This window comes from Momordica charantia (assembly GCF_013281855.1).
Source record: "Momordica charantia cultivar OHB3-1 chromosome 9 unlocalized genomic scaffold, Mcharantia_2.0 BLBB01000009.1, whole genome shotgun sequence".
Taxonomy (NCBI): Eukaryota; Viridiplantae; Streptophyta; class Magnoliopsida; order Cucurbitales; family Cucurbitaceae; genus Momordica; species Momordica charantia.
Genome location: NW_028275167.1, coordinates 1,795,873 through 1,819,847, shown reverse-complemented (window position 1 = coordinate 1,819,847; position 23,975 = coordinate 1,795,873). Strand labels below are relative to the sequence as shown.

The following is a 23,975-nucleotide window of genomic DNA, read 5'->3' as shown; positions in this document are numbered from 1 at the left end:
TATATATTATTTAACGGTTTATTATATGGTCCTTGTTGGACCTACTCGACGATAAATGTCAGTGTCGATGAAATGTTAATATTTGATTAATATTTTTTGAAATTTTATAAAAATAAAAATTCGTAGTAAAGATTTAAAATAAAACCAATAAAAGTTGTACTCTTTTTTAAGAAGTTGTTGACATCTTTTATGTTTTGTCAGATTTTTTTCTACAATATTATAGAAATATCGATGTCAAACTCATGAACCTATATAAAATACTAATTGAAATGAAGAATGTATAATTAAACATAAAAATGTGCAACAACTAGAGTATATTCTAACCAACTTTCATGGGTTGTCACTCCTAACTTAATGATATGATTTGATACGATTGGAATTATATTAGTATTGAGTTTTTAATTATAATTTGAGTTTGATTCGTAGGTATTATTTGAATTAGATTTATTATTAAAAATTATATTATTTGATTTAGTTTGTATATTCATTATCATTATGAATTAACCTATTTATAATAGGTTGGTAGGTTTTGGCTAGAAATTCAATCCAACGAAACCACATTTTGTTATTCTCTATTTTCTATTCTCTCTAGAAATATCATAATCCAATGAAATTATATTTTGTTATTCTTTTTATTTTCTATCTTCTCTACAATTTATCACTTAACTAATATTATTAAATAAATTAAATCAATAAGATAACGGCAAAGGAAAATTAAAAAGAGAAAAGAAAGACTAAAAGACACGTGCCCTAAGAAAACAATTGAAAAGAAAGCCAACCTAATATGAATTTTGAGAAATTTTGGACTATTGGATTAATGACGTTGGATTTTTCAAAAAGCAAACTCCTAAATATTTAACATGATCAAAATGAAAGGGACCTATTATGTTCTTACATGTGGAAATAAATGCTCAGCCAATTTACCATTTCCTTTCATTTAAAAAGAAAAAATCTCCTATCGATATTTAAAAAATATTTCTATCATTTCAATAATACTCCTAATTTAGAATTAGGTTATCTAATCGAAGATTGCTTCAAGTCAAAGTAACTATCAATTCTTTTAAGCATTTTTCTTAACTATGTCTCGAGATCCTTCTCATTCGGATATGATATCAGTTGTACCTCTTATCTCTCGTAATAAGCAGTAACGTAGTCAAATTGCAGAAGAATATCGGAACAATTAAGATCAAATATAGATTTCGAATCATGGTCTGAATCCTGGACCAATAGCTAATTTCATAGGGAAAAAAAAAGGAAAGAAAGATTGCACATTGATTGACTAAACATTTTAATTATTTCTTTTGAAACAAAATGACCAAAAAAAAAAAACCATGGGAATAACCCAAGAATTGAGTCATTCTAAATTTAAGGGTTTGGTTTAACTGCCATGTGCTCAGATTAGGTGGCCCCCACTTCTTCCACATATATAATTAAAAATAAAAAAATGAAGTTTGACATTTTCAGTGTCAGAAAAGTGCCACGTGGGAGGAGTGGGCCCGGAATGGCGGGGGGAAGGGAAGAGACTGATTCTTGCTTCGTTCCAGTTTGGAGAACTGAAGACGAACAGGTCATTTTAACAAAGCCCTCTACCAAAAAAGAATTACTAAATTTCATATAATTAGAGAAAATCGCTAATTGTTAAAAAAGAAGGAAAAGAAAAAAAAAAAGAAAAATATATATAAATATAGGGAAGGGAGGGCCCGGAATTTCGTGTCATTGGTTCAGACTTTGGGGGTGGAGAGAGACATAGAGAGAGAGAGAGAGAAGGAGAGAGAGGGGGGAGGAGAGAGAGAGCTTTTGGCCTAAAACCCTGTTTTTCTCTGTTTCTCTGTCTTTCTCTAGATTTCCTCTCTCTAAAATCAAACTTTCTCTCTCTTCCTGCACTTGGGTTTGTTTGTTTCTTGATCTACAACAACGACTCCCCCTCCTTCATTCCCCCTTTCTCCACCGCTTATGGATGGTTCTGGTTGTGGCTTTTGATTTCAGGTACCATTCTCCCTTTTCTTGCTTCTCCGGATCATGATTATTGCATCAATGTTTCACCTCCACATTATCGATTTTCTTTCATAATACCCCCTTTTCCCCCTCTTTCTCGTAATCTTGCGCAATGGCGATTGCGATTCGAGGTGGGTTCTTCGTTGTTTCAGCTTCGGGTTAGGATTTGTCTTTGGTGGGTGCAATTTTAGTTGGAACAAAAAGAAAAATTTTGATTGCTTCGAGGGCATTAGCTGAAATTCGCGACGTTTCTTTTAGGGGGGTTGATTTTGTTTTTACTTCTTTTTCTTTTCGTGATTTACATTGATAGTTGTGGGGTGAAATTGGCGGCAGTTCAAGTGTTTGTTAGAATGTGGCCGTCTAGGTATTCGCTTGTTGGTGGTGGATTTGCGCTGTGGTAGAAAGAGATGATGTGTTTGTTAATTCATACATGTTTTTTGTGATTAGGTTGAAAGTTGAAGTTATCGTCGCAGTAAGGAGCGGTGGAAAATTTGGTGGTGCGATTGGTTTGCGTATAAAATGAAGATGAAAATTGAGTCAATTAAACGGGGAAGAATAAGAGACAGGATTCGTAGAAGCCATCTCTACACATTCTCATGCCTCCGGGCAGTAAAAAGTGTGCGTCAGGCTGACGATTCGAATCCTTTAACAGGACCCGGCTTCTCACGAACTGTGTGTTGCAACCAACCTCATCTCCATGACAGGAAGCCATTGAAATACTGCGCGAATTACATATCCACGACCAAGTATAATGTTCTTACTTTCTTGCCTAAGGCTCTATTTGAGCAGTTCCGGCGGGTTGCCAATGTGTACTTTCTTATGGCTGCATTGTTATCGCTCACACCAGTTGCCCCATTTTCTGCGATGAGCATGATTGCTCCTTTGGTATTTGTTGTCGGGCTCAGTATGCTTAAAGAAGCTCTTGAGGACTGGCGTCGATTTGTGCAGGACATGAAGGTTAATCTCAGGAAAGTTAGTGTCCATAAAGGGGACGGTGTATTTGGCTACAGACCTTGGCACCAGATTCGAGTTGGAGATATAGTTAAAGTAGAGAAAGATCAGTTTTTTCCAGCTGATTTGTTTCTCCTGTCATCGTGCTATGAGGACGGTATATGTTATGTCGAAACAATGAATTTGGATGGTGAGACTAATCTCAAAGTAAAAAGATCTTTGGAAGTAACCTTACCATTGGATGATGATGCAACTTTCAAAGATTTTACTGGAAAAATTTACTGTGAGGATCCGAACCCTAATCTTTACACCTTCGTAGGCAATTTTGAGTACGACCGGCAGATTTATCCTCTTGATCCTAGTCAGATCCTCCTCAGAGATTCAAAATTGAGGAATACAGCTTATGCCTATGGGGTGGTGGTATTTACTGGACATGATAGCAAAGTGATGCAGAATGCTACTAAATCTCCTTCAAAAAGAAGTAGAATAGAGAGACAAATGGACAAAATTATTTACATCCTTTTTACTCTCCTTGTACTGATCTCACTAATCAGCTCAATAGGTTTTGCTGTGAAGACAAAGTACGAAATGACAGACTGGTGGTATTTACAAACTACTGGTGATGATCCATTGTACAATCCTCGTAAGGCAGCCTTATCAGGGCTCCTACATTTAATCACTGCTCTTATTCTGTATGGATACTTGATACCCATCTCGCTCTATGTTTCCATCGAGGTTGTTAAGGTTTTGCAAGCTTCCTTCATTAACCAAGATATTAACATGTATGATGAAGAGACTGCAAATACCGCTCGAGCTCGAACTTCAAATTTGAATGAGGAGTTGGGCCAGGTAGACACAATCCTCTCTGACAAAACTGGCACTTTGACTTGCAATCAGATGGACTTTCTGAAATGTTCCATTGCTGGCACTGCATATGGTGTTAAAGCTAGTGAGGTTGAACTTGCAGCAGCAAGGCAGATGGCACATGACCTCGAGGAGCAGGATGGAGAAGATTTCGATACTCCCTCACAAAAAGGTGGACAGCCTTCCATGCCAAATAGCAGAAGAGAGTCTGAGATCGAACTGGAGACTGTTGTTACTTCAAGCGATTCCAAGGATCAGAAGCCTGCCATTAAGTATTTTAGTTTTGAGGACAGCCGCCTAACGGGTGGGAACTGGTTGAATGAGCCGCATCGTGATGATATTCTATTATTCTTCCGAATTTTAGGAATTTGTCACACTGCAATTCCTGAACTGAATGAAGAGACTGGTGTTTATACGTATGAAGCAGAGTCCCCCGATGAAGGTGCTTTCCTTGTTGCAGCCAGAGAATTTGGTTTTGAATTTTGTAAGAGAACACAATCAAGCTTAGTTGTCCGCGAGAAATATCCTTCACCTACCCAAATAGTTGAAAGGTAATATGGTTTTATCATATGATTAAATCTAATCTCCAGCCCATTTTTCCATGAATTCTTGGCATCATGCATTGCTGACGTCTCCTGGGAATTTGTACAGGGAATACAAAATTTTGAATCTTTTGGATTTCACAAGCAAGAGAAAGAGAATGTCTGTGATTATTAGGGACGAGAGTGGCCAGATTCTTCTTCTCTGCAAAGGTGCTGATAGGTGAGTCTCATCAGTAGTTGGCTCGTACAGATCTTTTGTGAGGATTTTATTAGAGATATTGGCTGCTTCTTTTAAGTTAGTGTGTGAGGAAAAGTTCAAGGAAGCTAGCCAACAAATGGCATTTTTGTTTGTTTTTTGATAAGAAACAAATTCCTTCGTTCTTAATTCCTCTACTTCAATCTTTTGCAGCATCATCTTTGATCGACTGGCAAAGAACGGAAGAACATATGAGGAAGCAACCACAAAGCATTTGAATGAATATGGAGAAGCTGGGCTGCGTACTCTGGCACTTGCTTATAGGAAGCTTGAGGAGTCCGAATATACTGCTTGGAACAATGAGTTTCAGAAGGCTAAGACATCCATCGGAGGAGATAGAGATGCAATGCTCGAGCGAGTATCCGACCTCATGGAGCGAGAATTAACCCTTGTTGGTGCTACCGCTGTGGAGGACAAGTTACAGAATGGGGTGTGAAAAGAATATCTATTTATCTATAACTATTACTAAACTTGTATGTTGTGATGCATTATTATTACTGTTCTGGTTTCTTTTCTTTAACCTAGTATTATGTTTTTGTTCTAGGTACCCCAATGCATAGACAAACTTGCACAAGCTGGTCTTAAGATCTGGGTTTTGACAGGGGATAAGATGGAAACTGCCATCAACATAGGGTCTGTCGTGCTAATTGATTGAAGACATTTCTTACAGTATATGTTTCATATTCATATGTTAAGCAAAAGACAATCATTGTTTCTGTCTGCAGATTTGCATGTAGTTTACTACGACAGGGGATGAAGCAGATCTGCATATCAACAAACGCAGATGCCTTAGCCCAGGATAGCAAAGAGGTATATGATACTTTGAGAGAGAGCACAGGAAATTAGCTACGGAAATTGATTTCATACGAATTAGGATTTTTTGTCTTTGATCACACCCCAGGCCGTGAGAGAGAATATTTTGAATCAAATCACCAACGCCACCCAAATGATCAAGCTCGAGAAGGATCCACATGCTGCATTTGCTTTAATCATTGATGGGAAGACTCTAACCTATGCTCTCGAGGATGATATGAAGTATCAGTTCCTTGGACTCGCAGTCGATTGTGCATCCGTCATTTGCTGTCGTGTCTCCCCCAAGCAGAAGGCACTGGTAGGACTTCCCTTCTCATTTAATGGTCACTCAACTCGTGCACCATACTGCTCATATATTGTACTTGAGCTGTCCACTGAATGCAGAACTTAGTCATGAACTATTAATTTTGATTCGACTTCTTTTGGGGCGTTTCTGCAGGTAACAAGGTTAGTGAAAGAAGGTACAGGGAAAGCCACTTTAGCAATTGGTGATGGTGCAAACGATGTCGGAATGATTCAAGAGGCTGATATTGGCGTCGGTATCAGTGGGGTTGAAGGTATGCAGGTAAGCACAAAAGGCTCTCCTTTCTGAACTTTGTCTACTAAATAAACATCTCGATCCATCTCTTTTAACTCCTAATTTGCTCAGGCTGTGATGGCTAGTGACTTCTCTATTGCTCAATTTCGGTTTCTGGAAAGGCTTCTGGTAGTCCATGGTCATTGGTGCTACAAGAGGATAGCACAAATGGTGAAGTTTACTTCTATTTCTTTGTTCTTTTTTATGTTTAAATCAAGTTTTGATTCCAAGAAACCAAGGGTCAACCAACCAGTTATGAAAATTGTGCTTAGGGAATTGTCAAGTAGTATATTTTAATTTTAACCTTGATATAACATGGTAATTTCCGTTTTCAGATTTGCTATTTCTTCTACAAGAACATTGCATTTGGATTAACACTGTTCTACTTCGAAGCATTCACGGGCTTTTCCGGGCAATCAATTTACGATGATTTCTATATGCTATCATTTAACGTCATACTCACCTCATTGCCTGTAATTTCTCTTGGAGTGTTTGAACAAGATGTCCCTTCTGAGGTTTGCCTACAGGTAAAGAGACAAACATGTTTTAATATGAAAATCACCAAACCGACTGATTTGTGTTCCAAATGTTGTGTGCACATGCTATGAGATTACTGACATTGAACCATCATCCATTTTGCAGTTCCCTGCGCTGTACCAGCAAGGACCCCGAAACTTGTTCTTCGACTGGCCTCGAATTTTCGGATGGATGGGGAACGCTCTCTATTCCTCTCTGGTTACCTTCTTCCTCAATCTCCTCATCTTCTACGACCAGGCATTCCGCTCGGAAGGCCAGACCGCCGATATGACCGCTGTAGGCACCACCATGTTCACTTGCATCATATGGGCAGTCAATTGCCAGATTGCCCTCACAATGAGCCACTTCACCTGGATCCAACACGTTCTTGTCTGGGGCAGCATCTCCATGTGGTATATCTTCATCGTACTTTATGGAATGATAATATCCTCTGGAAATGCATATCAAATCTTTCTTGAAGCACTCAGCCCTGCCCCTATTTACTGGATAGCCACCATACTAGTCACAATCACATGCAATCTCCCATATCTTGCCCACATCTCCTTCCAGAGAAGCTTTAATCCTCTGGATCATCATATTATCCAAGAAATCAAATACTACAGAAAGGATGTGGAAGACAAACACATGTGGACCAGGGAGAGATCAAAGGCAAGGCAAAAGACCAAGATAGGATTCACAGCCAGAGTAGAAGCATCCATCAGGCAGTTGAAAGGAAGGCTGCAAAAGAAGCACTCCATGATAAATGCTGCTGCTGCTACATCATGAAGAAACACATCATCCCATCTACTTCTTCAAAATTTTTGGATTTTTTCCCTAGAGTTTCCGACCATTTCAATCTTTTTTCTTTTCTTTTAAAAATTTTTTCCCCTCCCCTAATGGCAGGCAAGTGAAATGGGTTATTGGGATCCCCATTCGTTATAGCAAAAAAAAACAAAAAAACAGAAGACAGAAAAACAAAAAAAAGAATGCACCCGGAGCTTTATGATGTATGTACCATATAACTTAAAAAAGAATTTGAAGTGTTAAGAGCTTGTAGAATAGTGCTGATACCGAAAAAGCTTGCTGTTCCCCATTCTTTCCCATGCTTTGTTTGTATATCCCCCTTATTAATGTTCAGAGATTCAAAAATTGACTGTGTCAGTTGTTCAAACTCTGTTTCACCACCCTTAATTACTTTTCATCTGAAGTTCTATATGCTTTATATCAATCATTTCTGATGTTTGCATGTGCAAATTCTGTCAAATTTTGATCTGTTCTATTCTGATATGGCCATTTTGTGTATTTTACTATGTGAAAATTCAACAATTTCAGCCAGATCTCTCCCTCTCATCATCTGTAGCTGAAATTGTCTCTGGTTTGATTGGTTGTTGGCGAAGCTGGGAGAGAAATTAACAAGAGAACAATTATTGCCATGTGAAATTCTCTGAGCTGACTCATTCATACCATGTTTTCACTTTCCCACTCCTCTGCCTTTTTAGGTCATCCATGGCGTCGGAAGGAGAGATAAAGCAATCCCTTTGTCATCTCTCTCTCTCTCTCTCTCTCTAAAAAGAAATTATCGGGAAACATTGATCATCAATTGGTTTGAGGAGGAATAGCAGAATTTCAAGCAGAACCCAGTTTTCCTCGTCCCCTATTGGCCTAAAATTTTGAACAGAGACTGTCTTTCCAGAGATCCCTTTCAACTCATTCTTCCCAATTTGGACTTATAAACATCAAAAAACAGTAACAATCGAGACCCACTGATACATGGTTACAATTACACAGAATCAATGGAATCTGAGGGGGAAAAAAAAGCATATTCAAAACCAGAACTCAAACTTCATTTTCCTTACGAACTTCAGGAACAACAAGAAGTCTAACCCACAAACTCACAACTGCCGATTTAGAATATCGGCTGAAGATTCATAGTTACATATCCAGGAAAGTTCAAGATCCAAAAAAAAAAGAACTTACACAACAAATTCTCTCTGTGTATATATATATCACCTCCATCCATAGACTGCTTGAGTATATGTGTTCTTGATCCACCTGAAACTCTTTCTCAGAGACCCTTTCATCTTCCCTTCCACTGCATATACCTTATATCCAGCGACCCTCGTCTTCCTCTGCAATTCTGGGTCCTTAAAACTCCAGCTTTTTGAAGTTGACCCAATACTGCTCTTCACTTTCTTCATCTTCACCTCTTTATTTGGCTGATTTTGCTGCACAGAACTTGCATAACTCACACTATAGGATCTCAGATCTTGCATACTTGATGGGGCAGCCTTGTTCTCGCAGTAGCTTTCAATCTGCATTCTCCCCTCCCTGCAGGATTTGGATCTGAAATCTTCCATACCCAAAAAACTCCACAGAATCGAAAGTTTTTGAGGGGAAGGAGAAAGGGTTGTGGGTCTGCTTTTTATGGAGGTTTTCGATCAGGGTATTGTGTATTTATAAGTAATATTGGGGAAAAAGAAGAGATTTCTTTTTCCTTTTTTCTCTCAAGATTGGAATTTGGAGCAGTTCGGGATCCAGAGGTATATAATAAATTTGGGGATTGCCATTTGCAATTGTCTTCACGCAAGGGAATTGCATGAGCTGCAAAATGTTGACTCTTTGGCACGTGGAATAGTCATCAACTTCAACTTCACCTCCATACATTAATAAAAACACTTAAATTCGAAGCTCCCAAGTCAAATATGGGCATGAAAGTGAGTGGCTGCAACAGCTCCTCCCCCCAAGAACATAAACAAATAGATAAAGAAGATCCGACGGAAATTCTTTAGTTTACCTCGTGAGTTTCACCTTGTCTGATTTTATCGTGACAGGGTAATTTTTTTAATTGGAGAAGGAATTGACTTGTCTGCAAATACTTCCAGAAGTTTCTACCAACTTTTTGTCGATGTATTTAGGAGCAAATCAGTACTTAATCTGATCTATTACTTATAGAGATAATTGTTTCGTGTGGGAGATAGGAGTCTCTATTTATAGAGATGAACTCCCGACAATATTTTCTACAGCACTCTAATTGCTCTTCGACATCCCAAGAAATGCGGTGTGTTGTCAGAAAACATCCTCGTTGTCTTCATGCCTGCAAGTATTCTTATAGGTCGGCTCGTACCTGTTGAAGGTCGATCGATAGACAGTACATACATCAGCTCGGCTAGAGTATGTCGAGCTAAGGACACTTGCACCTAGCCAAAAGGTGTGATTGAACATTATCTATAATGTTGACACGTGACTGGTGATAACTGACCTCCAACAGATACAATAAAAATAGATCAATGAAAATACACTACATTAGAAAATCAACGAACGGACAAAAGACCGAGATTTTTTTTTTTTTTTTTTTTGCACATATTTATTGGTGTGGAGTGGGTCTAACTAATGGCATAAGATGGATGAGGGGTGTTTCTGAGGTCAATGTCAGCACCCATTTCTCAATTATTGCAGTCCCTTAGAGTACATTAAAGTTGATCTTATGGCCCTCAATTCTTAGCTAGTTGCAGCTGTATTCTCTGAATTGTATGATCGATCCCCCTTTTTCTTCTTTTTAATAAATGGAGAGGACCCATCGGCACAAGCTTTCGATAAATTCATTTATTGAAAGCCAGAGTCAAGTAAAAGCTTAGAGTTTGGCTGGCCATGGTGGTACATCCCCATTGATGAATGTTCCAAGGTTGTGGCCATCATGATCCATTAGTAGGTCAAAAGGGCATTTCCCCTTTTACAGAAATGAGTTTGAACAAGAATTGGCTCGAGGAACTTTGTGGTCGACATGTTAATATCGTATATGCATATATATGTTCTATCAGTTGGCTCGAGAAATTCAATCACTGATTTCTGGTCGAGAAACTAGCACAAACTTTATAAACGAACAAGGCCGATGGAGGCTGTGAAGTGACTAGAACATATCTACAAGGAAGAATTTGAGCAGTGATGCTTAAAATCAGGTCAGAGCTGGTGTGAAGAAATAAGACAAAACATATAAACATGAGCATCCTATGGATGGAAAATGGAGCAATTGCTACTCCATAATTGGAAGCCTAACCTTAAGGAAATTAATTGCTAATTGTAAATTTAGTGCAACTAATGATGATCATTTGGAAAAGGTGAACTTTGAGGAAGTACATTCATCTATATAAACAATGGCATTAAACACAAAAGTTTAAATCTTTCCTTCAAAATACAATTTGACAAAGCTTTCCACATCATCAAACACCAGTATTTTTTTACATTGTACATGTAAATGTAAAGATAATACTATACACAAATAAATTCCTGATGATAAAGCTGAGGAGTTAATTAAAGGCAACTTGAGACACATTATAAATCATTAATAAACTGTCAGTTTGAAAATACTAATATATGAAAACAAAAGTTAAGATACTTAGAAAAAAAAGTTCTGGAGAGGAATAAATAGTCCTTCAGAAATAAGAGAAAATCCCATCCCTATAAAAAAACAAAAGAAAAAACAAAAGAAAAGGAAGAAAAAAGACCAAACCAAAAACCTCATCATAGGAGATCAGCGACATTAGCTGGCAGCTCCTCGACGACCACATTATAGAACTTCTGAATATCAAAAAGCATTCTCTCATCGTCAGTTGTAACAAAGTTGATGGCAACACCCTTCCTTCCGAAACGCCCACTTCGCCCTATTCGGTGAAGGTAATTTTCTGGTTGGGTTGGCAAATCATAGTTTATCACAAGAGACACTTGCTGAACGTCGATACCACGAGCCAATAAATCAGTCGTGATAAGAACACGAGAAGAGCCAGACCGAAATTCACGCATGATTATATCTCGGGTGTTCTGGTCCATGTCACCATGGGTTGCAGATACCGTATGGTCACGGCTTCTCATCTTGTCGGTAAGCCAATCGACCTTACGGCGTGTGTTAACAAAGATGACACTTTGAGTAATGGCCAGAGTCTCGTAGAGATCACATAGAGTTTCAAGCTTCCAGTCTTCCTTATCGACATTTACATAAAATTGCTTGATACCCTCCAAAGTAAGCTCATCACGTTTTACCAAGATTCTGACAGGCTTGTTCATGAATTTCCTAGTGATTTCCAAAGCTTCGGGTGGCATTGTGGCGGAGAATACCCCAACTTGAATTTTTGATGGCAGAAGCTGGAAAATGTCATAAATCTACCACCACAAAAAAAAAGAAACATAGGAATCGATAAGAACTCTTGAGAAGTGAACCTGTAACGGGTAATACTTTACAGTCCATAAAATCTTAATTCTAAGACAAATAAAGATAACAAAATACCAATGAAAAGTACAGCGAAGGAAACTGACTTTCAAGAGGCAGAAGACAAGAATTATCACTGATAAGACTAGTAATCTAATGTTCATGTCAAATGCCTACTTAAAACACAATCATGGAAGTACTTTACATTATTGCAATTAGTTCGTCATGTATATTTACTGGGTGGTGTTAGGTATTAGATATAAAAGTACAATCAAAATGCTTGATATTCCCATTAATAATAACTGATTCAAAAAGCTACTCTCCAGATATAAACCAAAAAGTTGGAGCATATCCATCTACTACATAAAGGCAACAGAATGAAGCACACGCTTGACTAAGAAAATGTTTGCATTAAGATAAGAAATTCACCTGATCTTTAAAACCACGAGAAAGCATTTCATCAGCTTCATCCAGTACAAACATCTTAATAGAATCAGGGCGGAGAGACTGCCTCCTTAACATGTCAAACACACGACCAGGAGTTCCAACTACAACATGAACACCGGCTTGAAGAATGCGTTGATCCTCACGGACACTTGTTCCTCCTACACAAGCGTGAACCTTAACACCAAGATAATCTCCCAGAGCTCTCATAACCTTCTCAATTTGTTGAGCAAGCTCCCTAGTCGGTGCCAGAACTAAAGCCTGGCACTGAACTAGACCATAATCAAGTTGCTGCAGAATCCCAGAGCAGAAGGTTGCAGTCTTCCCAGTTCCAGATTGGGCCTGCTGAATCACGTCAAGACCTTTGCAGAAGGGAACAATACCCCTTTGCTGGATAGCAGACGGCTTCTCAAAACCTTAAAGGAGTGAAACCCATTACTCCGTTAGAACTACGTAGGAAATTACAAGGAATATTTGAGACAAAATGAGTTCAAAATGGAAAGAAATAAAAAATGAACCAAGTATGTACCATAGGCATAAATTCCTCTAAGGAGGTTTTCTTGCAGCCCCATAGCATCAAAACTGTCATAAACTTCATCGTACGAGGTAAAAAATTCCTGCCCTTCAGCTGAAAGACTGCAAGGAGAATGAGAGTATAACTAAATGAGTGGATACACATACAGAGAAAAAAAATTAAGTCGTAAAAGGCAAAAAATGAAGAAATAAACTAAGAGAGAAAATGTACATCTCGCTCATTTTAGCATCATATTGGCGAGAATCAAATTGGGATCCTTCTGGAGCCAAACCTGCCATGGCTGTAAGTGGAAAATAGTGCAAAACATAAGCAAGAGCTCATTAAAACATAAACAAGAGAAGAGATCATTAAAACATCTCAGATTATGCAGCCAGCAAAATAGCAAAATCATGGTCATTCTCATTTTATCAACCTGATTCATTCATTGGTCATAACTCATGAGACCAATGGATCAGAAGAAAAACATATGAAATTTAACAGAAAAGCCAAACTTGCAATCCGAACAAGGAGGAGTACAAGCATTAAAATTCTGTTTCAATATAGGAGAAGGTGTTAGGGGCTATCTGATATTTTCATAAAAAGAGCAACAAAACTCTTTAGCACCAGACACCCGCTTTAACCTTTTCCCAACCCAGAGGCTGCAGAAAACACACAAGTAAAACCACAAACGAAACATAAACAACAACTTCTCCCGTTAATTCCACTCGCGGTTCCATACGGAAGGCAAACAATAACCAGAAGACTAATTCAACATGTCTAGTCTTAATACGCAATAATAAATCCCAGTAGTTATCAAAAACAATAACCACTCGCATAAAAATAAACAAAAAAGGAGAACTAATAACAACGAACTCGACACGCCAGTACAGATTAGCGCCAAAATTTGACATAAGAAAGGAAAATGGAAGAAAAAAAACAAAACAAAAGTATCGGTGCTTGAGGCTACAGATTAAGATAACCAAAGAAGGCGCGAACAACCATTTTGGGCCACTGAAATATGCAGAAGGGGAAGTAAAATTGAAAAGGAGAGGAATCAAACCTGCAAATCGTTAGAGAAAGAAGATGAAGGCGGAAGAGAGCGAGACTGAAGAAAGCAAAGCTAGGGTTTGCCAAACTCCTCGGATCTGATCCGTGGAGTTGGAGGCTGAGTATTGGCAAAGCGCAGCGAGCGAACGAAAGAGGGAAATTTTACTGAAGGCTGTTAGGTTTTTGTAGTGTAACCCTTGGACTGAAAATAATTAACCAAATTTCCCAAATTACCCTTTCTTTTTCTTTTTTTCTTTTTTCTTTTTATTTTTTTAGAGTACAGCTCTTTCTTTGTCGTATATTACTAGACTAATTTAATATTAAGATTTAGGCCAAACCGACCAAGGCCACTAACAAATCTTGTCAAGTATTTTTTTAATATTTTTTAAATGTTTATATCATGAACGTGAACCTAGTTATCATTTTTCAATTATGAATGTGGAGGAGAAAAAACAAATAGCTCCCAAGCATGCATGACTGGCCTAAAGTAACTTCAATCTTAAGCAAACATTTATATTTCACTTTCTACTGATTTATGTAAGTTCTATGTATCCTAATATTATCATATTTTATATTCATTTATATTTGTTCGCAACTTTGTAAAACTTCGTCAATTTAATTCTATCATGTTGTATTAAAGAAAAAATCTATTATGTTCAAGTCCATATTAAGACAATTAAGCATGATAGCAGTAATAATTAATGTCAAAAGTAATAAAAACTATGTACCAAACATGAGTTTAACTTGCGTATGCCCATTTCCACCGACAAAACTTCCCACCAAATGGCCCTTCAGAGCATTAAGGGAATTTTTATCTATTCAATTTTATATTTTTTGACCATCTAATCTTTCAAATTGTCTTTCGAGTCCTATTACGAAAACATGTAAGAGTAGGGATTGGAACTCACGACCTTTTGATCCGAATATATGTTTTAACCCATTAAACTATGTTAAAATTGACATTAGAAAATTTTTAATTAGTAGTTTTATCATTAAAAAAAATGCAAATATATGTGTCTTCCTTTTCCTAGAAGTAACTGTGAATATATCATTTTAAAAATTATTGATCAACTATAATTTTAGTAAATCTCTGATTAACCCAAGTATACATGTATTTAAATTTTGTTATATTTTCAAGTTTTTTACTACTTTTTATTAAATACTTTATGTAAATTATGTTAAAATTGCAATTGTCCCGATAGGAGAGTGTCTTTAATATGTTCGACATTGATATCTAATGACAATGACGAGCATTAGATAAACAAAAGAAAAGTTTTGACAATAAATAAATAGCATACAAAAATCAATTCCCCTTTAGGAATATATCCTCTATCAAAAGGTCAAAACTTCGAATCTCGTGAGCAATTGAGCATAATGCAAAAGAGTGAATCCCGACTTAAAAGACTTTCCTTTTGTTATAATTTGCATGCTGTGTAGTGGTGGGTGGGGAAGACCAGTTTTCAGAGGTGAAGGCTTAAACCATCTTGTAAATGTTGCGCTCTAAGATTGCTTGGAAGAACAGAAGCATCATTGGAATGGAGTTGCTATGACTGCTTTGTTGGAGTTTGGGAACATAGGAGTCATTATATCACATCACTAGCTCGAAAACTTTCCTTCTTTTTAATGTTTTATACGTACCTCAGACTAGTTGTTTATACACTTGCTTTTGTTAACTGCCTCTCCTGTAGTTGTTAAAGCTGCTGCACCGTCTCTACTTCACGTCTCGAAGGCCTTGATTATATTATCTCGCCTGTTGCTCTCACTCTGCCAAAGCTTCCAGGCAACAGTTCCTGGATAGCCAATTCTAATACAGAAGCTTACTTGGAAAATTTTGCAGGTGGATGAAGCCGAGCAGCTGACCGCAAAGCCAAAGAATGTGCCTCCATGGAGGACCACGAGGCTAGTATGTGTTTGTACTTATGGAGTCTAATATGAGAGAACCTGCCAGTTCTTTCAATGTCTGCAACTTTAAGCTAAAACTGTTACGGCTAGAAGTTTTCAAAAGACGAAAATGGTCGAGCAAGATGATGTATCTATAGAGATGCAAACTACAAAAGCAATGCAGCTGATTTACCATTTTAGAGGCATCTGGCACTTTAATGGCTGAGAGCATCGGAAGAACATTGAGAATCCAGAACCGACGTAGATCGAAGTTCCCGATTCGTTCCACCACCCTAAGTAATAACCTCCTCTCAAATAATAGTCAATGGGAGGTACTTGAAGCAGTACCACTTCAATTACTTAGTATAGGTACTAGGTAGTGTATGGGAAAGGAGAATTCAAAGCATATCTTTCCTATTTTTCGAGTTCAGACAATGTCCAATATCACTTTTGAATGGGCATCTGTCAAGATAGCGAGACACTAAAAGAGAAAACATTTCATTTGTACCTAACCAACAACCAGCAACACACAATAGTTTGTTTTTTTATAAGAGCACAAACTTTTTCATTGAGATAAAATGAAAGAATATACAAACGACATACAAAAAAAAAGAAGCCCGACAAAAAGGTACTGGTCTATAAGGACCCCAATCCAAAATAATAAGACCTAACTGAAGTACAAAAATCCTTCAAACCAACTTCGAATACAACCTTCCTCATTTTCCTCTCCTTTATATAAAATTGTAAGACACCAAGCCTAGGTCCTTCGAAGTTGAATCGAATTCCCAATTAAGGTTTTGTGGTTAGTTTGAAAGAACTTAATTCATTAAAAGCGGTGTCACCCTTCAATGATCAAACAATTGCTAAGAATAAGCAAGGTAAAAGTTTTCCAGAACAAAAGGATTGGAATTCTTGAATCAAGGATGATCAGCAAGGTAAAACTATGACCCTAGATAATCTCATATATCAAGTTATCAACACATTATAGCATGAATGAAAAAGAAATAAAAGTTGGATTCCTTCCTCAGACCATCCGTAAGATGAGAGTATCCACAAATTCCTAAAGCCCAAAAAGGTCACTCTCATTTTCTACAAATTTCGAACATCATCTACAAGCATTGAGCACGCAATCACAAATCTTCTGAACTCCCTCAAGCCATGAAACAGTAATGGCATGCAGATTTCTCCTCAGTTCTTAAGCTAGAAAATTATGTATCCCTTAAGCATCAAAATACTAAGCTAGTCCTAATTGATGAGATTCGATATCACGCATATGAAAACAATCAAACTTGAAATAATTTCATTAATTACATCCAAATTATCAGATGTAATGGAAATAATGGATCCAGGCTATTCCCATATAACAGGTTCAAATTCATGGACATTATTCATTATCAGAGAACTCGACGAATTACATCACTCAAGGAAGCTGATGAAGAAGCACGAGTGAACCTCGTTTGAAAATATAAAATGAATTAGTTAATTGCATCCTCAGCATTTTCATCACAGTTTCCCATATAAAACTATGATCCATTTGCGTTCCTAACAAGAAGTATATTGATCAAAATTGCAAAATAACACCCCTTCTCCCCTCATATCGGCACGTACCGCTTCAACATCTGCTTAGCTGTCACCGCCACGCCGACCACGACGCCGCCAATAGCGCCGGCCACCGCCGCCGATCTCACCCCTCTTGCTGCACGATACAGCGCGCCGGTGCCAAGTCCAGCTGCAACACAGTTCCACACATCGTCTGTATCCCTCACAGCCTCAATCCCGCTCTCCAAACCAGCATATAGCAGCCCAATCACACCGAGACGGTTCCCCCAGAGACGCCCTGAGTGACCAGAAGAGTTTAGGATCCGATTGATTCGGAGCTTCATAGTATCACCCGATTCAAAAGATTTAACGCCAGAGACGAAGCCCGTAGACGCGCCGCCAACTGCGCCGGCTAGGTAACCGCAACCAGTGTAGAATGTGAGATTCTCGCCCCAAGATCGACGCTGGCGGCGAGCTTCTTCATCGAAGAGGAACTCGGGGGAGCTCGGAAGCTGAAAGTTCCGATAAGGAACCTGAAGATCCTTGTAGGGGTTGTAAAGACGTGGTTGTGGTGAACCACGATCAAACCCTGAATCAATATCGTGATTGGAAGAGTGATCCGCCATAGTTGAGATTTGAGTTCTAAGCTTAGGGTTACGCTCAATTCTCTCCGAAAGAGAGAGAAAAAGAGGGAGAGGAGAATACTCTCAGCAACCGCGAGTCTGCCTAATTTATGCGGGAAAAAAAAAAATGAATCGCGCCGGTCTGGTCCAGCTGGGAGAAATATAAACCGGTTTATCCCGTTCACTTCTTTTTCTACCTATACTCTCCGGTTGACCGAGTTAACTTTAATGACGGTTCACCTCAACCGACCCCGACCACGTAGCAGATTAATTTACTCTCACGTGCTCTCCACGTGAGGTTCGTCTATTGTATTTAGTCGCGGTAAAAGATGTATCAAAATCCTTTGGCAAAAAGGAAAAAGATATTTCAAATATATTTGGTTAAATATCAATAAGTAATCTTTTAAAATAAAAAGTTTGTATGTCTTATGTGTTTGGTTTGTTACACAAATTAGACTTTAAATAGTATGACTAAGTAATTATATTTGTTGATCCAGAATTTCGTACTAAGCAATATGTTAATGTGCGAACATGTATTGACAACTTACAAATCTTACGTCGACGTAATGCTTGACTACTTGCATTCTGAAACTCAAGTTAGTGTTTAATTTGAGGTCATATCAAATCGAGTTTAGTAAAATGTATAGAGATCGTGTACCTTTGGAAAGATGAGACTCCGCCATTTATAGGGAGCATTAGAAAACATATATGTCAGCTGGCTGCCAACATATCATCCACTGGTAAAATTTTCCTACTGGGTTGGAGTCGAGTTCTACCCGATACACACTTGACTAGTTCTTCCCCGTACGTCTTCGGCGTGTCTAAGTTAAGGCTCGAACACGTGTTTCAAAGCTAAAGAGCAACCTGTATATTTTGAATTTCACCCCGAACAATGATAATCATTCCATCTATCAATTACCGGAATAATTACCGAATACCAATCACTTTTCCTTTAACAACGTATTTCATTCTCTTTTCTTTCTCGTATTATCTCTCTATGATTGTTTTAACAACGTATTTCATTCTCTTTTCTTTCTCGTATTATCTCTCTATGATTGTATTCTCTCCTTGATGTTGACATGTATAAAAATAGTCCAATTCTCATAGCAACCTAATCTTATTATCTTACAAAGTCATATATAAGTCGAATTAGAACCAATTTTAAAGCAGTAGAGACCAAAACAATCATAGAAAATGTTTGAACTTTGAATCACAAAATGTTCCTGGATTTGTAATTGATATGAAGATAACGCAAGAGTGGTGAAATTTAATACAAGTGGGTTGGGAAGGAAAAGCTGTGGAAACAAACCACTTTTTGCAGGAAATGCATAAATGATTCAGTGTTCTTATATCGGACAGAAACAGGAAAAAAAAAAACGAAACAAAAAAGAAAAAGTAGACATAATAAATGTTCTCTTATGAAAATGAGTGTAGTTTTTTAAACCCCGAAGCAGCAGCAGAAGCACAGCTTGCAAACGACCAACAATAACGCTCAGAGTTTTGGTGCTTCTCGCCCATTTCATCAACTCCTTTTCCACTCAGTGGTATGGTCAAGGATTTTGCATCACTGTTCTTCGAGATCCATTTTTTCTTTATCTGCGGAGAAATGGCATTCAAAGAAATACCCTTTCGGCTCCATAATCTCGTACTGAATTTCAATCGTTGCCATCTTTTTCTCACATTGATCTACGTTGAATTTCCATTCGCACGTTAGGATTGTTTCTCATTCCTTCCTGATTATACATAATAGCAAAATATAAATGCAACGGTTTTCTACTGTGTAAAAAGTTAAAATCCTAAAATTTTTGCCCCAAATTTGTTGTTGACAGGCAGACAAGTTGTAGCGTAGCATGTATAAGGTTTTAAAAGGTGCATTTTCCTTCCCACATTTCATGATGATTTGTTTGAAACTCTACATAAGAATATAGAAACTGCAGTTTTTGTTTAGGGGAATCAGATGGCAACTAACCTCATCTTCTGATGATCCCTTGAAATTTGGAACCGAGTTATAAGCCCGCTGATCACGAGCTTCCCCGACAATTGGGGGCTTGCCATTCGGTGCTTTGCTCAATCCAAGATCTCTTAGCCTGATCAATTCTGGCAATAGAACTGTACCGAGGTCGGGCCTGTCTCTTTTTCTTAGCTCACAACACTGGAGGGCTAATTTAGCAAGTCCAAGAGTGTCTTCAATGGGCCAATCTGTAACTGTAGGATCAAGTATTTCCGGAAATGTGCCATGTTCAATGGCCTCCTCAACCTGATATGAAAGACCCATTGGTGACTTTGCAGTGATAAGCTGGAGCAGCAGAACACCAAATGAGTAAATATCTGATTTCACACCCAACATTCCTGTTTGCTGGTATTCTGGGTCAATGTAACAGAAGGTTCCAGCTGCAGCTGTCATGTGGTATTGAGTGACGCTATCGGAAACCGACGGTGGAACTAGCCTGGCCAAACCCACATCGCCTATTTTGCTCACATAGTTGTGATCTAAAAGGATGTTGGCTGGCTTGAGGTCACGATGCACCACGGGTTCTGGCTTCATTTGATGTAGGAAGAGGAGGGCAGTGGCAATGTCACAAGCTATCTTGAAACGGGTTCCCCAAGGGATTGAAGGAGTGTTATCTTTTCGGAAAAGACGGTCTTCTAAGCTCCCGTTTTCCATATATTCATAAACAAGGCAACCACTTTCTGGGCAGGCACCTAGCAGAAGAACCATGTGCGGATGCCTCATGCGGCTTAAAACCTCAATCTGCAGTTATGAACAGCAAAATCTCAGGAACTTCTTAATGCATGAATTGGGTACTGGAAATCTACGCACTTTCATTTATTACAAATATGTTTCTCATTCAGTTTCATGTTGTTCCAGCTTGAGACAATGAAGTTGCAGTCGCCTAATCAAACTACTATCACTGAAAACTTACGTACGACTAATAATTTCATGCAGTTATTTCCAGCCAAAGGGGCAAAAAAATAATAATAATAATAATAAAGAAGAAGAAAAAAAAACCTCTTGCTGGAATTGTCTCTGCCCGTGAGATAGATCTGGTCTCAAGATCTTAATGGCAACAGAAGTATGATCGAGTAAGGCTTGGTAAACAGGTCCGTATCCACCTTCACCAATCTTTTTTGACTCGTTAAAATGATCTGTTGCAGTTTCAATCTCTTGAATGCTGTATCGTCTATAGCAGATATTACTGCGTTCAAATAACTCAATTGTTTTCTTCTTCTCCTCTTCCTTACTCTTAGCCTTCATTTCAGCAATTTTTTGTTTTTTCTTGGTCTCCAATTCTGCCAGCTTTTGTGCCATTAGAGCTGCTTCTGTTGCAGCCTTGCTCTTCTGCTTCTCAACCTCTGCTAATATTGTTAGAGCCTCTTCTGCAGATCTACCTCGCTCAAACTTTTTCTCTTCTTCCATCTTCAATTGTTGGAGTTCACTTGCCTGGCATAAAAAACGCATCAGGATCAACAGGGTTCGAATAATGTACTATTCAGGACTTCTGATTTTATGAATATCATTTGATATGGAAAAAGTGGTCATCAGTTCTAACCTTTTGGTTTGCTACTACAGCTTCCTTGCAAGCTGAGTCATACGTTTCCATCGTCTTTTTTAGATCAAACTTCAGCTTTCTCATCTCAGATTCTATGGAAGACTGTAAATGCAGATAAGCTAAATTAGTAAGCCAATTGTCCATTTCTAAAACTATAACTTAAAAAGTATTAAATTCCTTTTCCTAAATGTAAACTCAAATACAATTGATGTTGTAAATGCTACCAGTCACCGACCAAGGTTAGGTATACTTCCTTAACCGGACAAGAAATTGAATAATTCTTCACTTACTGTGGTATAAGAGGAAACGAAGCTCCTCGAACCAGTCTCTGATGAGGTTAAGGAAAAATTTAAGTTATCAGAGGATGTTTCAGTTGATTTGAAACTGAAAGGCCCCGAAAAGTCACTGTTGCCTGATAGTGAATCACTACTGATGGCAGAATGATGCCTACAATTGAAACAAACTGTTGTTAGTCTTTTATTATAATCATCGCCTCTAAATGCAGTTCTATACTAGCAACCAAAGTCACTGACCCAGAAAGAAAAAAGGAAAAATAAGATTCATTAAGGGCCTGTATGCTTATCCATGAGTCAATACGAACAAAGACCACTGAACAAGAAAACGTAAAGATATTTGGGCTTTCTCTCCAGATATACCAGTAAAAGACAAAAAAAAAACATAGGAATCTAACTGTTCGAGAGGCCACAACAATGCATCCCAATCAGGTAATGATAAGAATTCTACCTTTTACAGGAAATTAGTGAAGAAACAAAAAGAGTTTACCCCTATAAATTTGTCACATATGAGAATGATGAAATTCAACCTGATGTTATCTGCAGAGAAGCCTTGCTGTATTTTCGATAGAGACCTTTGAATATGTGGAGTTCCAGTTGGTGTATCTGGCCCAGATTGTCCCTTACGGCGTTTTCTCAATCTCTTAGTATGAACTTTTCCTTTAGCTATGACATATACAGAACATGTTTCTGGAGTCGATTTGAGTAAGCATGTCGGGACATCTGGATGTTTGAACTTCCTGCATCGACAAAAATGCTCATAGCTTAAACCAATTTCTTTAAATTCGCTGTTAAAATCTTCCCTGCCGCAAAGGCGAAGAGAGAGACAGACCTCATAATAGCATTCCGGCTGGAAGCACCCACAACAATATTGCTAATGGAGTGGTTACTGATATAGTCAATAAGTGCACTTGGAACATCAATGTCATGGATGATAAGCTCCTTTGCAACTATCTGAAAATGTAAACATGCACGTTTTTTCTTTAAACATGGTGATTCAAGTAGAGATTTTGCAAAATGTTTACCCCTTTTCGCGCGCAGAATCCTCGGTAGGGAAGGAAGAACTGGTGCAACTCAGCTTCAGTCGGTGGACGAAACTCCTTAGGAACCGTTTCAGCATCCTCTGCATACAAATGCCAAATTACAAGAAATCACTGATTCATCTCCAAACGACAATTAAGAAAATGGCAGTTTCCCTAAAAATAAATATGATTTGGTTAATGAGAACGACGACGGCCAAACGACGTCAACAACCAGGGAGGCGGATGCCTACGGGGATGCAAGCTCTGGCTCCGTACGTGGATGAGGATGCATTCGCCGGCGTTCTTCCTGTTGAAAAGGTTTTCCACCGCCCATTTAACCGCGAATTGGCTATTCTTGTCTCTGTTAATGGCGATCACCGTGTTGGAGGCGGTAAAGGAATCGTTAGCTTCTTCTTCAGACATGGGAGCTGCCATTGACGGAAACTCCACCGCCGCCGTCGATGACGCCGAACAGAGCTGATGGATTGCGGTGCGGAGGAATGAGAACAAGGCAAGGGATGAAAAGGGGAGTGGAGAGTGGGTTTGATTGCAATTGTTTTACTATATTTGGGAACAGATACAGACAAGAAAACCAACAGAACACCATCTTCTTCAACAAGATTCAAAAAATCCAGTCTGTGATTGCTAATTATAGAGGTGGTGGAGAAGATGATAGTTTCAAAATTCAAACCTCAATTTTCCGGCTTCAATTTTCATATCTGTGAATTGCCAACTTCTAAACTCAACTCAACGAATTGCTTCGACGGTTGTACAATCTACAAACCATATCGTCATCCCACCAACGCATTGCTCTGTTTGGAATCCGAATTACGGTAACGGAATGACACAGATTGAATGTTCAAACCAGAGAGCAGAGAAATGAAGAATAAAATATCCGATGCATCTTTAGTTTTACTCCCCGTTCTCTATATTCAAACTAATTTCTTTTTCAATTATAGACAGATATCCTTTTTTTTTTAGATATTGATGTTTGTTTAAAAAAACAAAAAAAAAAATTGTATGGGGATTGCGTGTTTATTATGCGTGTACGGGTTCATTGGATATAGCTTTTAACATAAAATATTTTAATTTAAATGGTTTGAGTTTTCTTTTAGTTCAAAGAGTCAAATTTTGTTGTTAATCCTTCATGTATTTATTTGCTTATTTTCAAATATTAAGTTACGATCACATAGGAAAATCTATTCCACAAACTTAAAATACATGTGGGAGATCTAGTATTAGTTGGCGATCATAATGTATATGGATAGAATTCATAAGAAGATCTCGAAAAATCAGCAATTTCTGCTAAGCCTTTATCCTTTTCTTAGGTTCGTTAGGGTTTTTATT

At 38.1% G+C, this 23,975-nt stretch overlaps 5 protein-coding genes and 1 non-coding gene across 10 annotated transcripts; 1 reads left to right on the top strand and 5 right to left on the bottom strand.

Moving 5' to 3' along the window:
• The first annotated feature begins 1,713 nt into the window (after positions 1–1,713).
• LOC111013437 (ATPase E1-E2 type family protein / haloacid dehalogenase-like hydrolase family protein) lies at positions 1,714–7,685 on the top strand. 2 transcript variants are annotated; one of them, XM_022287879.2, is made up of 11 exons: positions 1,714–1,986; positions 2,443–4,361; positions 4,462–4,572; positions 4,762–5,038; positions 5,153–5,241; positions 5,334–5,418; positions 5,510–5,719; positions 5,861–5,986; positions 6,071–6,169; positions 6,334–6,525; positions 6,641–7,685. In XM_022287879.2, exons 2-11 carry the CDS (start codon positions 2,515–2,517, stop codon positions 7,298–7,300), a joined length of 3,696 nt encoding a protein of 1,231 aa, XP_022143571.1. In that variant the 5' UTR covers positions 1,714–1,986; positions 2,443–2,514; the 3' UTR covers positions 7,301–7,685. The 2 variants fall into 2 exon arrangements, with proteins under 2 accessions (XP_022143571.1, XP_087973912.1); XM_088117786.1 differs by having other exon boundaries at positions 5,483–5,719.
• A 649-nt stretch (positions 7,686–8,334) lies between these two features.
• On the bottom strand, positions 8,335–9,243 carry LOC111022282 (uncharacterized). Its single transcript, XM_088117787.1, has one exon. It carries the CDS (start codon positions 8,869–8,871, stop codon positions 8,521–8,523), a length of 351 nt encoding a protein of 116 aa, XP_087973913.1. The 5' UTR covers positions 8,872–9,243; the 3' UTR covers positions 8,335–8,520.
• A 1,579-nt stretch (positions 9,244–10,822) lies between these two features.
• LOC111018043 (eukaryotic initiation factor 4A-11) lies at positions 10,823–13,894 on the bottom strand. The gene is made up of 5 exons (XM_022293984.2): positions 13,733–13,894; positions 12,904–12,973; positions 12,688–12,794; positions 12,144–12,574; positions 10,823–11,668 (listed from the first exon to the last, which is right to left on the bottom strand). Exons 2-5 carry the CDS (start codon positions 12,969–12,971, stop codon positions 11,033–11,035), a joined length of 1,242 nt encoding a protein of 413 aa, XP_022149676.1. The 5' UTR covers positions 12,972–12,973; positions 13,733–13,894; the 3' UTR covers positions 10,823–11,032.
• On the bottom strand, positions 13,163–13,273 carry LOC148208821 (small nucleolar RNA snoR98). The gene has a single exon (XR_015787498.1). It is a non-coding gene; the product is annotated as a small nucleolar RNA snoR98 (small nucleolar RNA).
• A 2,980-nt stretch (positions 13,895–16,874) lies between the features above and the next one.
• LOC111018051 (mitochondrial import inner membrane translocase subunit TIM23-2) lies at positions 16,875–17,859 on the bottom strand. The gene has a single exon (XM_022293996.2). It carries the CDS (start codon positions 17,763–17,765, stop codon positions 17,193–17,195), a length of 573 nt encoding a protein of 190 aa, XP_022149688.1. The 5' UTR covers positions 17,766–17,859; the 3' UTR covers positions 16,875–17,192.
• A 1,107-nt stretch (positions 17,860–18,966) lies between these two features.
• On the bottom strand, positions 18,967–23,574 carry LOC111018021 (U-box domain-containing protein 34). 4 transcript variants are annotated; one of them, XM_022293955.2, is made up of 10 exons: positions 23,320–23,574; positions 22,880–23,105; positions 22,632–22,729; positions 22,439–22,560; positions 22,137–22,346; positions 21,604–21,760; positions 21,314–21,415; positions 20,773–21,204; positions 19,732–20,514; positions 18,967–19,448 (listed from the first exon to the last, which is right to left on the bottom strand). In XM_022293955.2, exons 2-10 carry the CDS (start codon positions 23,061–23,063, stop codon positions 19,179–19,181), a joined length of 2,358 nt encoding a protein of 785 aa, XP_022149647.1. In that variant the 5' UTR covers positions 23,064–23,105; positions 23,320–23,574; the 3' UTR covers positions 18,967–19,178. The 4 variants fall into 4 exon arrangements, with proteins under 4 accessions (XP_022149647.1, XP_022149638.1, XP_022149664.1 ...); XM_022293946.2 differs by having other exon boundaries at positions 22,880–23,574; XM_022293972.2 differs by lacking the exon at positions 22,880–23,105 and having other exon boundaries at positions 23,320–23,573.
• Positions 23,575–23,975: the final 401 nt, after the last annotated feature.

Excerpts from the sequence above, each read along its gene's own strand:
- LOC111013437 (XM_088117786.1), top strand. The coding sequence starts at position 2,515 with ATGAAGATGAAAATTGAGTCAATTAAACGGGGAAGAATAAGAGACAGG. Across the intron at positions 4,573-4,761 it reads CTCTGCAAAGGTGCTGATAG|CATCATCTTTGATCGACTGG; the intron begins GTGAGTCTCATC and ends AATCTTTTGCAG. Across the intron at positions 5,720-5,860 it reads CCCCCAAGCAGAAGGCACTG|GTAACAAGGTTAGTGAAAGA; the intron begins GTAGGACTTCCC and ends GCGTTTCTGCAG.
- LOC111022282 (XM_088117787.1), bottom strand. The coding sequence starts at position 8,871 with ATGGAAGATTTCAGATCCAAATCCTGCAGGGAGGGGAGAATGCAGATT.
- LOC111018043 (XM_022293984.2), bottom strand. The coding sequence starts at position 12,971 with ATGGCAGGTTTGGCTCCAGAAGGATCCCAATTTGATTCTCGCCAATAT. Across the intron at positions 12,795-12,903 it reads GATGCTAAAATGAGCGAGAT|TCTTTCAGCTGAAGGGCAGG; the intron begins GTACATTTTCTC and ends TTCTCCTTGCAG. Across the intron at positions 12,575-12,687 it reads TAGAGGAATTTATGCCTATG|GTTTTGAGAAGCCGTCTGCT; the intron begins GTACATACTTGG and ends CACTCCTTTAAG.
- LOC111018051 (XM_022293996.2), bottom strand. The coding sequence starts at position 17,765 with ATGGCGGATCACTCTTCCAATCACGATATTGATTCAGGGTTTGATCGT.
- LOC111018021 (XM_022293946.2), bottom strand. The coding sequence starts at position 23,063 with ATGGCAGCTCCCATGTCTGAAGAAGAAGCTAACGATTCCTTTACCGCC. Across the intron at positions 22,347-22,438 it reads AGCCGGAATGCTATTATGAG|GAAGTTCAAACATCCAGATG; the intron begins GTCTGTCTCTCT and ends TTGTCGATGCAG. Across the intron at positions 19,449-19,731 it reads AGGGATCATCAGAAGATGAG|ATCAATGTGAGAAAAAGATG; the intron begins GTTAGTTGCCAT and ends AATTCAACGTAG.